The 14,512-nt window shown below is 47.8% G+C and overlaps 1 protein-coding gene across 29 annotated transcripts in view; it reads left to right on the top strand.

Moving 5' to 3' along the window:
* The first annotated feature begins 5,552 nt into the window (after positions 1–5,552).
* The window catches only part of MAPK8IP3 (mitogen-activated protein kinase 8 interacting protein 3), a 73,939-nt gene continuing 64,979 nt past the window's right edge, over positions 5,553–14,512 (top strand). For all 29 annotated transcript variants that reach the window (XM_048961370.1, XM_048961368.1, XM_048961373.1 and 26 more), the window contains exon 1: positions 5,553–5,962. In XM_048961370.1, the coding sequence (XP_048817327.1) occupies positions 5,645–5,962 (318 nt within the window). In that variant the 5' untranslated portion in view covers positions 5,553–5,644. The remainder of the gene's footprint in view (positions 5,963–14,512) is intronic.

Raw genomic sequence — 14,512 nt, 5'->3', positions numbered from 1 at the left:
TGGGTTATGTTCTGCTGCTGAGCTCCAAAACATCTCTTCTGCTACCCATGGCTCTGCCACCCACCACTGTGCACTGATCATCTCAGAGCATGAGGAGGCTGAAGGGAGGGGATCCCCAGTGCATGCAATAAGCAGGCAGAGGAGAGGGCTCTGCAGTGCAGGAAAACCCACACTCCTGTGTATTTGCTGTCTGTTGTGACTGAGGGATGAGCTCTTCTTCTGTTTTTTGCTGTCCTGCTATCCACGAGAGAGCTCCTTTGCATAATTAATGATGTGGCCTCTTCTAACATTACTGTTCCATTTGCTAATGCTCTTTTCAGCTTGCTCAGAAATGCTCTCCCACAGGTTCACGACAGACCTTAAAAATCCGCACTGGATTTCACGTGATGCTAAACTAAGGAGAGCTGTTAGCAAATTGTCACGGAGGCAGAATTTCCCCTTTTTACAGAACCACTAATAATGGCAACCTCCTTCAATACTGTTCTGCAGTCGTTATTGCTGAGCATTTGTCTGTCACCCTGTGTTTGTAAGATTGGTGAATCTGTGACAGGTGCGGATGGGGCTGGGTGTAGGATCTGGGTCTATAAATAAAAGAATGATCATCTAACTGAAGGCAATTAGCTGTCTTTTTCAGCAGGATCGTAGCACTTGAGCAAGCTGTCTTCTGTAGGGAGGAGGATGGAATCGATCACTTCAGGGATGCCTGCTGGACATTTTGAGATTACAGTCAAGAAGTGTGGGTAATACCATGAACTCATTAGATCATGCGGTTTAGTGGGGTTTAATTGGTGCTACTCTCATTATTAGTTTTTTTCTATGTAGATAGGCAGAACACAAGAAAACTTTACAGTCGCCTTTTGTGTCCTCTCTTGACTACATGAAAACAGAATACTTGATGTAAGGAGGAGCGAGCCAGAACACACTGCAGCATGAACCTTCTCTCCATTGTTCCACTCTTTTTGCATGATCTTGTGTTTGTATTGTTAATACTTTTAATGCCATCAGGAAGGCAATTAAGCATGCTTTGCTAGTGTGCTACTTTTTGTTTATATTGTTTCCCACACAACACAATGGGAATGGAGGCCAATCCCTTGGGCCAAATTTCTTCCATTTTATATGTCTCAGAGGGACTTTTGCATTCACATACACACCTGTGACATCATCTGCACAATGCTCTGAGTGGAGCTGCCTCATGATTAACAGTGATCCATTACATAATTAAGTACAATCTCAGATTAAATAATTATTTGACTGTCAATTCTCCCTTTCCATGAGATGAGCCTTAAATGTGTCTCTTTAAAGTTGTTGTGCACTGAATCTACGATATGCTAGCAATGTAGTTAGGTATAATGACATCACATAGAATGGAATATTTACAAGACTTAAGACCATTAATCAAGGGTGAGATGTGATTGCGATTAAGCTTCTAGGATAGGTTTAAACTCTTCTAGCTTTGTGTAACACGGAGTCTTTAGGATAACAATAACGACCTTGGAATTACACTCATCTTTGAGCTCTAAATCAATTTAATGTCAGGAGCCTTTCCACAGATCAGCCCCTGGTGTTCCTATCCTGCCAGGTTAAACTCCGTGCAGGAATTGGATGTGGACAGGAGGTGGCTTTCTGCTGCTGCCGCTGTGCTCAAATTCCGCACCTTAAGATCGCCTGAGTCTGAGATCTCGCAGAGCCCCCCGACGTTTCTCTGCAGCGGTTTTCTGCTGCTATTACACTGCACGGAATAGCTGGGACCTATCCAAGCACGGCGTGCTGCCACTTCCCTCGCACCGGTAACTCTATTATACTCAGGAAGTGCCGATGTGCTGAAGGCAGCCTGTCTGCCTCGCCAGGGCTTACACAGATCAGATGCAGACTGCGGATCTGCTTTCAGCCCTCAAGAGCTCCTCTGCCCCCATCCTGCTCTAGCACTCCTCCATGTTGCTCTCTGTGGGTTCACTCAGTACCTGTGCCTCCGTTAGAGAGACAATGTCCAAAAGAATGCATAAGACCTAAATAGTATCTGTGAAGTGGACATCACTGAATTACTGCTGTTAATCTTTGGTCTCACACATTCTGAATATAGCTATTTCGTGCCTCGTCACTGACATGCGCATCGCTATAATCCCACTCCGTTCTGTATTAATTCCACTCGCAGGATATATTATTACCACAGATCTCTGCCTTAGCATGTAGCTTCCTTTGTCATACGGAAGAATTCCCAACCGCCTCTGTGTTGGCACTGTTTTTTCTAGTTTTTTCTTTTTCCTAGACCATAGGTTATTCTGGATGGGGCCATTTGTTATTGCTCTGCCTTTGTCTGCACAGAGCTTATGTGCTGCTCTCGTGACTCAGACTTGGAGTTTTTGATGTTACTTTAGCATGAAAACACATTTGCAACTAACGCTAAAAACTCTGTTTAAGTTATGAGAATTTCATCCACCCTGTGTATTGCATGGGCCATAGCAACCTTTTCTGTTAGTTCTGGGGACAATTCTCTCGTTACACCTAACAGGGATGACTGTTTCTCATTTGTGAAAATAAGCAAATCCATTTTTTTTTTAATTTTTCCCAAATGGGACCTCTTCAGATTGCCAAAACTATTCAGAGGATTAAATATTGGAAAGGCAGCTGGACATGTACAAATAAAAATTAATGACTGCAGACAGATGCTGAAAAGTATTGCTTGCCTGTGAAAACAAATTTGTTAAATTACTTTATTAGATGTATTGCAAAATGGATTTCAGTGGTGTCAAAAATAGGCATGTCTTTTTTTTCTCCATTCTTTTTTCCCCATTTTTTTTTCCCAGCACTTATGGCCTTCAGTAATAATGCAAAGCCTGACAATCTATTCCTGATTTTAAGCTGTTAGTTTATGTAGTTGTTTGTCTGATCTCTTCTTTTCACCACCCAAATTGAAAATGCTTCTTTGTAGTGAATGGGCTATGAAGTTCTCTTAACCTCTCTTTGGACAATTTCCTTTTTATTTTTTTAGAGCATTAGGGACACTGAGAACCTGGAGTGTGTCCAGAGAGGGGCAGTGAAGCTCTAAAGGGTCTGGAACACAGTGGGGTCTTATGGGGAGTGACTGAGGAAATGAGATGGTTCAGTCTGCAGAAGAGGAGGCTTAGGAGGGACCTCACTGCTCCCTACAGCTCCTGAAAGGAAGCTGCAATAAGGTGGGAGTTGGCCTCTTCTCCCAGGTAGCAACAATAGGATGAAAGGGAATGGCCGTAAGTTAGCTCTTCTGAAAGAGAGGTGATGCAGTTGCACAGGGAGGTGGTGGAGTCACTGTCCCTGAAGGTGCTCAGGAAGCGTGGAGATGTGGCACTGAGGGATGTGGTTGGTGGGCATGGTGGGGTGGGTTGTGGTTGGACTGGATGATATTAGTGCTCTTTTCAAACCCTAACAATCCTATGATTGTAAGACATGGTTTGTGGGCACAGTGAGGGTGGGTTTGTGGTTGGACTCAAGGATCCTTGGGTCCTTTCTGACCTCAGTGATTTTACAATTCTAACAAATGCTAATTAATTCTTGAGGAAAAACTCTACAAATATATATGTTTCAAGAATCTCAAAACTTCAACTGTCCATGCATTGCAGTTTTAAGTGTCTAAGCGTAAATTCCAAGAAAAAAAAAAAAAGTAAGAAATCAGGATTTGGATGAATGCCATCTAATGCTCCTCTGGAGCTTCCTGACTGTTAATACTCTGCAATTAACACAAATGAGCGTGACCACTATGAAGTCCTGCATCGCCTCACTAGATTCAGTCTGAAGTAGGGCCCCAATAATGAAAAAAAAAAAGCATCTCCTATTATCCAAAATCTTACTACAAGAACAGTTTGGCCATTCTCCCACACCAACAAGTTCTAAGGGTCCGTTCTGCACATCAGAAATAAACACAGGTGAAAGTTGATTGAGTACCAGAGGGCCAGAAGAATTCCTATGACTCTGTTCTTGCTTTTGTGGGCGTAAGTCAAATATCCTACTTGGGACAGGCTGGCTGTGGTAATTACACGTGTCAAGGATTTAATGTGCTTATTTGCCTTTTCTTTGTCAAGAACCATGACAGTATGTCCCTCTTACTTCAGACTCTCTCTACTTCCTCAGCTAAGCACATGAAAAGCAATATCTCTCACACGTAGGTTATTCACAAGGATAGTTTGCGAAAGGGCATCAAGATGAATAAGGATGTAATGTCATCGCAGCAGAGAGAACAGGTGAATGCTGATACCATGTGCGTTTTGGAGCATTATTTCCCATTTCAATCCCCTTGTTAGATTCTGTTAAGATGTATTACGTAACTGGGTACCACATACTTTAATGATATGAGCTGTGGATGCTGGAGTCCGGTGTATTTCTCTGAGTGTGCTCCTGCTTATGGAAATCTGTTGATGAAGCTGTATGGCTGCAGTGCTGCTTTCAAGGGCTCAGGTGCCAGATTTTTTAGCACTTAGGACAGCCAGTCTTCCCTCTGTTTTTCTCTTGATTCATCCCTGTCTGAATAGGGCCCTTGACCCTTTCACTGTAGAAACCACAGCCACTTCACCTTGAAGGAATAATTACCTTAATTGAAAAAACCATTACATATGGATGCACAGGAGTGCCCTGATTTTCCTAGACCCTGGGCAGAAACATGCAGGTCTGAAAGTGTTTGGTGGTTGGCACTAGTAACTGGGTTGCAAAATTAGGTTCTAACTCCTGACTCCACCCTCTTCCAGAAATACACCTCCGAGATCAGGCCTCAGACTGAGCAATAGCTGTTTTGGATGATGCTCCTTGCCTTTTTGTGAGATGATGGAGTATTTAAAGGTGTACATGGGGAAGAAATGACTTGTTTGCGACCTTCATAGCGTGCACTTTGAAAGCCTTCCCAGTCTGTGGCTTGTTAGGGTGTGCAGGCCTGGTACGGCTCTGTGCCGTGGAGCGCTCAGCTGTGGGTTGGGTTCAGGATGCTGAGAACAGAGTTTGGATTTGTGAAGAGCTGAAGGGACCAAAATGTTGAGCCAAATTTGCCGTGGCCACGTCCTGGTGCCAGGAAAGGTGTTCCCGCAGCGGCAGCGCGGATTTCTGATACGGGCAGCAGCGCCTCGTGCGCCCGGGGGCTGTGGGGCTCCGTGCGGTGAGGGGCTGAGGGCACAGCACGGCACGGAGGAGCGGGGCGGCCCCGAGCTGCGCTGGGGACAGGCGGACAGGAGGCTTCGTGGCGGCTGCGGCTCCTCACAGAGAGCGGAGGGGCAGCGGCACAGCCCGCCGGAGCAGCGCGGATCCGCGGCTGGGGAGGGCGGGGGGGTGCGGGAAATGCTCCGCCGGGTTTGGGCAGTGCCGTGAGGGGCCGCGGTCGGCTTTGAGGGTCCTCGTGGGCCCCTCCAGCTCGGCACGCTTCGGGCTTCCATGAGCCTGGGACTCCCGCCCACAACCTCAGCGCGGCTCGGGACGCACGGAAGGCGCCAGAACGGGGAGCGCAAACCCCGCCCCGCACGGTCGCAGCTCCGCGGCCCTCAGCGCCGGGCTCGGTGACGGGGCGGGGCCGCGAGCCTCATTGGCTCCCGGCGACGGCGGCGGGGCGGAGCCCGGCGGGGGTCTCGGAGGCGAAGCGGAGCGGAGCGGATCGTTGCGGGGCGCAGCGCAGCGCTGTGAGGCCGGCAGGATGCTGGAGATCCAGCTGGACGATGGCGGCGTGGGGGGGTACCCGGGCGACGACTATTGCTCGGGTTCGGTGATGTCGGAGCGGGTGTCGGGCCTGGCCAACAGCATCTACCGCGAGTTCGAGCGGCTCATCCACTGCTATGACGAGGAGGTGGTGAAGGAGCTGATGCCGCTGGTGGTGACGGTGCTGGAGAACCTGGACTCGGTGCTGACCGATAACCAGGAGCACGAGGTGGAGCTGGAGCTGCTGCGGGAGGACAACGAGCAGCTCCTCACGCAGTACGAGCGGGAGAAGGCGCTGCGCAAGCAGGCCGAGGAGGTGAGCCGGCCCGAGGGCCGCCGGCCCCGGCCTCCATCTTGTGCGCGGCGCCGAGCCGGGCGATGCGATGCGCTGCGCTGCGATGCGCTGCGCTGCGATACAGGCGGGGGGGGGGCCGCGCGTCCCCGGGGCGGCGAGAGCCGGCGGCCGCCCCGAAGGTGCCGCGCATCGCAGGCCGCGCTCCCCGCCCCGCTCCCGTCCGCTGCTCCCCGGCCCGGGGCGGCCGATGGGGGACGGCCGCGGGGGTCGGCGCGCTCCGGTTCTCCCGCATCGGCGGGCGCGGCGCGCCTGAAAGGGAATGGGAATAACCCCGCGTGGCTGCGGTGCCACGGGTTCGAATAGCAGCAGCAAGCGATGACTTGAAAAGTCCTGCTGGTTTCTGGTTTGAAACGCGACCCTTAAATTGTTAATTTCTTCCCTGTGCTTCTCCCCCGTAGAAATGGTGGCCCGTCTCATTTCAGTAGGCTGCACGCAGGCAGACGCCGCTGTTCGGAGCCCCCTGCCAGGTCAGCGGGTCCCGGGGCTCGCGGCGCTGCGCCGGGCTCCGTGCGGGCTGTGGGAGCGCGGCCCGGGGGGGCGGCCGGCCTCAGGTCAGCGCCTCGGGCGGGGACAAAGGAGAGGAGGTGACGTGCGCCGCTCTCTCCCTGTACGCCCGATTCTGCTGAAAGCACGAGCATCTTGGCTGTAGGCGAGGCCTGCCAGCCCTGGCCTCCAGAAGCTGCGGTCTGTGCACTGAGCTAAAAGCATTGATGGTGCTGGAAGTCCACCGCCCACCACGTCATCCTCATTTCTTTACAAAACTACTGAAAAAGGAATATATATTTGCTGTGTTTTAAGTTAGGAAAGAGGATTTCGGTTTCAGGAGTCTTGCTAAGAGTCAGGTTTTGATTTGCTTAAATGTAGTAAATGAAATATCTTCGAAACTCCAGGGCAGCGTAAAGCAATGTGCAGTATTTTAATGGAGGTGTTCTGGTTGCTGAATAATGATGTGCAGGAATCTTGCTAGCTGGATGCTGAGGAGGACTTGAGCCCAGGATGCTTATTGTCCATTACTAATACTGAGAGCCATAACCAGGCCTTAAGTTTTAAGTATGTGTTAATAAATCTTACAGCTGATCTTTTCAAATTCTCATGAAGGCATGTGGGGATTGAAAAATGATCCCCAGTGTGCAGGATTTCATTCTATAGAGCCAGTATTCTGTAGCTTCTGAGAATTAAATACGTGGAAATGTGCTATTCATGGGGTGGAATGGGACTTGAGGTGTGGAGTGGAACAGCCCGATGGAATGAGCTTGCATCTTTGGACTTGCATCTTTCTGCTCTCGGCTTAGCAGGTACAGGGTGTGCTTCTTTCGAGTGTGCCTGTTCCTGGAAGCAGATGTGGTGACAGTACTTACATCCCCTGCAGGGACACTCGGGGTCCACAGCAGAGTGCTGTTGGCAGAGATGTAAAAAGCACTCTGTCATCCTCAGGCGCATCTGAGCTGAATGGGCAAAAAAAGTATCTGCAGAGAGCCTTGTTAGCAGAAAGGAATAGATAATGTGCTTCTTATGAGAACAAATGAGTTTTGTCCCTCTACATAGCCTCTGTTATCAGCTCATGTATGTAAAATGCAGCTATTACTTCCCTTCGCACTTGCCTGCACCTGTAAGCCTCTTACTGTGCAGTAGATTAACTTTTATGGAAGTGAAAATCTCTGCATGTTACAGAGAATTCTGCTGTTCATCAGCTAATAGTAAGCAGAGAAATGCTTTCCCCGTCAGAGTGTGCCTTGCAGTTCTGTAGCAGGGAAAAACCCATCTCCGTCCCTGTGCAGCATTCAGTGCTGTGTGCTTTGCCTGTGCAGCTCCTGGGTCTGCAGCTTCCAGTGCCACCTTCACTGGAGGATCCTCCTCTGGGAGCGAGGTTTAATCCCTCACTCTTGATTTCTCTGCATGTATCATTCAGCAACATTTCAACAACTAAAGTAACACTGGGATGCTGGGAGTTGATCAAAAAGTAATTTGTTCTTCTATTGCAATATCATGTCGAAAGAGCTGGGCTTCTAATTACACTGTTAGTTCATTGATTTTAAGTGAAATAAAACCAGAAGTGGATGTTGTTCTGTGGCATAAAAATTGAGTGTCGTATCCTCTTGTTACCGCTACTGCAGAACCACCCAATCTTGCTTTTACATAAGTGTGTAGGGACTGTGCATATAGCTGTGTCCTGTTAAATTTGGGCTGTTTGCACAGCCTTCGTTTCCCTTCCACTGAGCTCTGAAGGAATGATTTCTGTCTCGGCTTTCTTCTTCTTCCATGTGTTTCCCCAAGATGGTTGTATACGATATCTTTTAAAACAAACTGCCAAAAGCAAAGCTTTTCTAGACATTTTGACTGCAGAGTGACTCAATATTTTCCACTTGCCCTAAAATAGGGCAGCAGAAGCATCTGGACAAGAGCATTGAAATCAGAAGTTCCTTGAAATGAAGCAGTGCTGTCAGTCTGTGATTGCAGGGCTTAGAACATAACATTTCTTTTCCTTGACCTCCAAACTACTGAAGGATGTGGAACGGCATCGGATTTTTGGTATTTTTGTGTTCTTCCATCTGCTTTGTATTGTGTGAGTGTAGGATAATGGCTGATCATATGGCACATTTGCAGAACTGCAGCACAAGCTGTCCAGAGAACTGGGGGTGCCCAAGGGCAGGCTGGATAGGGCCCTGCTCTATGGGTGGGACTGGGTGCTCCTAATGTTCTCTTCCAGCCCAAACCAGTCGATGATTATGTATTTGTTTATCTTGAGATTAAGTTCCTGTGGATGCTTTCAGGCTCATGCCCCCAGTAACTTAGGAAGGCAATAACCACTCTCAGGATGCGAGAAACACTCAGAATCAATGATTTTTTGTCAGGCAAAGATCTTTGTGAAGGAGGAAATGTATTCATTATTGCATTAATGGGGCACAGCCCTTTATGGCAAGGGAGGAATTGTGCAACTTATCACAGAAATTCACTCCGTTAAATACTCTCACTCCATCACCTCTCCTGTCGCTCACTGGTTGACCGTATCAAGCTCACAGTCTTTCTGATGTGATTGCTAAAATATTTTTCCATATCAATTTATCATCCACCTGTTCTTTCATCTTTCAGTGGGGAACAAGCAAACAATGCATTCTAGACCCCCTCCATTTTTCAAAGGTGACTGGAGGGCAGTGCATATTGGGCCCACCTGCACTTCTTCATTTATCAAGGGGACAGGAGGACAATGCATGCTAGATTCGCCCTCTCTGTTACCTTGTCCTGGTCTAGGTATTCTGGCAACCAAGCTACTTGGAAGGCTTACTCTACCCTGCACTAAGCTATGTCCCAATGATTCGTTGTGAACAACAATCCCTGCAGCCATTTTGTAAGAAAGTTTAGCAAAAGTCTGTATCTTAGTTAGCATTGTTCTACTGCAAAACACAGTTTACTTCTCACAAGGAGATGTTTTGCCGTTGGACGGGACCAGCACTAAGGTCACAGGCACCAACTTAAAGAAGCATGTTTACTTAAGTTTAAAGCAGCGAAATAATCAACTCTTTACAAGGGTAGATAATGGCAGAACAAGGGGAAATGGTTTTAAGTTGAAGGAGGGAAGGTTTAGGTTGGATGTCAGGGGAAATTCTTTACAGAGGGAGTGGTGAGGTGCTGAAGCAGCTGCTCAGAGAGGCTGTGGATGCCCTGTCCATGGAGGTGTTTGAAAACAGGCTGGATGTGGCCCTGGGCAGCCTGGTCTGGTATTAAATGTGGAGGTTGGTGGCCCTACATACGGTGGGGGGGTTGGAATTCAGAGCTTTATGATCCTTGAGGTCCCTTCCAACTCAAGCTGTCTGTGATAAGTGAGATGATACAGCAAGAATAATACAGAGGGAGGCAATGCATGTAGCCATTACTGCGTGAGGATAGCAATAGTGATAAAGAAAGATGCGTCACCAATTGCCTGAATATTTCACCATCATCCAGATCTCCAGTTGCTGGGAGCCCCAGTTGCAGTGACGGCTTGGAGAGCCCTTCCCTGTAGCTGGGGGGCCCTATGCAGTACATCTGCTCATAGATGAAGTCTCCAGTTTTGCTAACGGAGAATCCAGCTGTTATATTGTTGAATAAAGAAATTTATATGACAGGCAGAAACATAGAATCACAGAATGGCTTGAGATGGAAGGGACACCAAGGGTTATCAAGTTCCAACTGCCCCTGCCACGGGCAGGGCCACCAACCTCCACATCTGGTACTGGACCAGGTTGCCCAGGGCTCCATCCAGCCTGGTCTCGAACACCTCCAGCAAAGGGGCATCCACAGCCTCTCTTGGAACATTTGGTTTCATTCTCTCTTGGATTCTACCTCAAACCCAGCTAGAGCTCAAGGAGGAGCCAAGGAAGTTTGTGTACTAGTAGGCCTTGACACAACAATTCTAAACGAGGAAAGGTTAATATATCTTCATAACGCTTTTCTAAGCTACATCTCTTGCTAATGAGAGGTTTTGTCCAAGATATTTTACTAATTACCCTAAGTATTTGTCCAAGTTATTTTGCTAATTAGCATATATATTTGGCTCATGGTCAGATACTGATGATGCTGAGTTGTGAGATTAATCTAGAAGTCAATTTTGGTTCAAGGCCTGCTGTTCAGGCCTTAGTACTTCAGGAGAGCGGAAAGGAATGGTATCACTTTTTGGTGGCAATCAGAAGGCCTGGTGGAGAAAGGTCTGGTGAGGGCCCTGCCTGTGGAGCAGGCTGCAGGGCACCTGCATGACCCTGGGCTCATGGCATGGCACCAGCCTGTGCCTGCTGCCTGCTCGGTGTGCTCAGAGCTCTGACAGGTGAGCAGGGACCATGGGTGTGCTAGCAGAAATCCCCACGGAAAACCGAATTTATTTTGTCCAATGTTAACAATTTTTGATTTATGTAAACCTGGATTCTTCTTTGCTTGCCAGGAAAGTGTGGTGTGCTCAAAGTACTGGCTTCCACAGGGGTTGTTGGGACCCCAGCTGTTAGGTGAGCACGAGTGTATGTGCAGGTGGAAGCTCCCACAGGCCGTGTGGCCTTGGGGCTGCTGGTTTGTGGGGCACAGAGGGCCGGCGAGGGGCTCTGCCAGGTTGGGCTGGCTCCAGCTGTCGTGTGGCATGCACAGTGCTCTGCTGCCTCTTCACCTCCAGCACATGGTGGCTGACCGGATCCAGTGGGCTGACAGCAAAGCGGTGTTTTGTCCAGTGGGTGGTTTGCAGCATCAGTTGATACTCAGTAGAGTTTTTTAAAACAAATGTTAACTTAATATGCACATTGATACAGTACAAAAAGAAGTACCTGGTGCTGTTTAGTAGATCTGGCTCCCTAATAAAAGGCTTTTACAGTTAATGCTCTGTACGGGGCACCTGGTGCCACCTCCTTTGGAAAACAGTAGAAGAAATAGAAATCGAGGGCTCTGTAAATGTGGGGGCAGGCTGTACGTGACCCTTCTGCTCACAGCAGGGGTCTGATTCCAGGCCACAGCTGTGGGCACTGCCTGTGTTCAGCTGCAGGAGCATGGAGCCAGGCACTGGTGCAGTGCTGCAGTTGGCAGCGGCTGCTGTGGGAGTCAAAGCCCTGTCTGGTCTACCTGGCATCTGCAGGTGCTTGGATGGAGTGGTATGTGGGTGTCATCCTTTCCCCTTCAAAAGTGCTGTCATGTTGCTGTGGCCGTTGGTTCATCTTTATGGCTTGCTATCTGCGTTGTTGTTGTGCAGTAAAAGCACTTTTGCTTGCTAGCTGGAGATGCTTCCAGTGTTTTGTTTGAAAATCAGTGGTCAGCACTTTGGCAAAAAGTGGTCCTTGGCGAGATGCAGGCTGTAGTTGCCACAGGTTTCTGTGTGGCTTGAGGTCATTGAAGAACTGTTCAGCTGGGTGGCAAGTTCACTAGCTTGTGTCTGCATCTTTATGTCTGCTACATAAAGGCTTATGAGAGAACTGCCCTCAGCCCAGCATAAAGGGTGCTTTAAGCACAGTCCCTCCCTCCTAGGTTGATTCCCTTACCAAGGTGATGGAAGAGAGCTCTGTACACAGCCATCTGCTGTTCTCTGCTGTGAATGCTTTCCCTGCTCTGCCTTGTATGCTGGAACAGTGGCAGTCTGGGAGGGCACTGTCTGTTGCCCCACCCTGAAATCCAAACTCCAAATGAGCTGATGGATGGGAGCTGATGGATGGGAGCCTCAGGAGCTTCATGGCGACCTCATAGCGTCGGAGGAGGGGAAGCATTCAGGAATAGCAGATGCAGATGAGGGCTTTGCTTATCATGTGGGTCCTTTCCACTGTGTTGGCAAATGTGGAGTGCAGGCTGACTTCACAACTGTCCATGTATGAGACCTGTCTTTGTGTTCTTTAGATGCTGCTCTTCCATTCCTGATGCCTGAGGGTAGTGTCAGGTTTTGCTAAAATAATGAGCAGCAGAATTTGTAATTATTGGAGGATTCTTCCAATTTAATGAGAAAATGCTTTCGCTGTTGTCTTAATTTACAAAAGCTGTCGATCCTGAAGAAACTGGATTCTCTTTTTTTCTTGAAGAATACTGTAATATTGCAATGATATTTTTCTAATAAGCCTGCAGTTATTAGGTGTTGTATTTCTGATGCCTGCCTCCTTACTCACGGTATGGTGAGATATCCATTTAATTGTTCAGACTTGAGAGGCAGTGCAAGTGAGCAGAGGGATCACCTGCATGGTGGTGGGACAGCATTTCGGTCACAGGGCACTGATTGTCATGTCTCATATTTCTGTTGTATCTTTTGTCAGGGATAGAACTTGAATGTGATTCATGGTATTGCGAATGATGATTAAAACAGAATGTTAAGGGTACTAAAAACTGACTCCATTTATTAAAAAGGTTGAAACAGCAATGTTTCTGGAGAACCCTGTTTCAAATTCATAGCTACGTAGGCAAGCACTGGTTCTAACAGTTTGAATTTTCTCCTTTCTTAGCTAGCAAGTTCACTTTGCCATTTATCTTCATCAGCAGTCAGACCATCGCCACTGATTTGGCCTTCACTCCACTTGTCCACTCTGGGAAAGTCAGAAATCTTTTTTTCAGAGCATTCAGAGCATGTCTTTACTTACAGAAAATGCAGCAATGAAACCAAATAGGGTTACAAGCTGGAGATTTGACTTTCCATTACCCGTGTTCTGCTACAGCCCTGGGATCAAAGGTAAAGCAAATAATAATGATAGAAATATTTCATTCCTTCCCCTGAAGATGAACAAGGAGCATTCACTGGGAAATAAGTAAATGGCATTTTGTATGTTTTATTGTGAGGCCAGAAGACTGCCTCTTCAAGCTTAAGGACTATTCACTGCTGTTTTCTGCTGCTTTTTTCCCCCAAATGTCTTCCCTCAATGCTATGAGGGAAGCTCCCACCTGCAGAAGCTGAGGAGTGGGCCACTTCTCCTTCTCCCACAGGATGGTTTTAGTGAAAGCAGTCAGCTTTTTTATTTGCTTTCTTAGTATTTATTTTTTCTTAGTTTTTATTTGCTTTCTTAGTAGTGCACCACTTGCTCTGAAGAAGTGGTTGCATGGAAGGCTGTGTGTCTGGGCTGAGGAGTGACCCAAATGCCAGCTGATGGCAGAGCAGCCCCTTAGCAAATACAGAACATGTTGGTCCCTCCTGTGACCCCATTTCCCATGGGATCCTTCTTTTCCCCCAGAGGGTGGTGAGGCACTGGAACAGGTTGCCCAAGGAGGCTGTGGATGCCCCAGCCCTGCAGGCATTCAAGGCCAGGCTGGATGTGGCTCTGGGCAGCCTGGGCTGCTGGTTGGCGACCTGCACACAGCAGGGGGTTGGAACTGGATGAGCTTTGTGCTCCTTTGCAACCCAGGGCATTCTGTGATTCTGCAATTCTGTGATTGGTGGCAGACCTCTTGGCTCTGGCTTTGCAATGCATGACAGTGCAGGAGGGAGATGTGCCATTCTGTTGGGGACAAGCCAGGCTGGTCTGACACAGGGGTACAGAGGGCTTAACTGTAGCAATTTCCCAACAGAGATATTCAAGTAAATACAGTCAGAACTTAACTACAAATTAGATAATTTATTCTGCAGTCTTTTGGGAGAGAGCAGTGCGTGCTTGGAGGTGCGCACATAGAAGGATTGTTCTGAAGTCTGTGGGTGGTTGTTTCAATATTACATTTGATGAGCTCTGTAAATATCAAGTGGATCAAATGCTGATTTAAGAAGTAAAAAGCAAGACATAACGCTTTGGGGTTAGGTGGAGGAAAAACACTCTTGGAAACACTGAAGCAGCATGTCCTTCCCTCATCACTCTTGATTTTTTCCCCTCTAAAATGTTTCTGTGCAGAATGTGTCTGCTGAGCAGAAATTACAGATTTGTTTAATGTATTAGAGATGTTCAGATCTGGCAGACAGTTGTTGGAAAAGTATTTGCTCAATTACAATTAGTTATTGTAAAGGTTTCTGATGGATTATATGAATTCTACACTGATTTGATGAAGTACATTTGAAGTCTCTTCATTTCACAAGTTTTATCCATCTTATGAAAATTAGCAGACTGG

This window comes from Lagopus muta, chromosome 15, assembly GCF_023343835.1.
Source record: "Lagopus muta isolate bLagMut1 chromosome 15, bLagMut1 primary, whole genome shotgun sequence".
Lineage (NCBI taxonomy): Eukaryota > Metazoa > Chordata > Aves > Galliformes > Phasianidae > Lagopus > Lagopus muta.
Note: the sequence above shows the minus strand (reverse complement) of the source record. Positions and strands in the feature narration are given on the sequence as shown.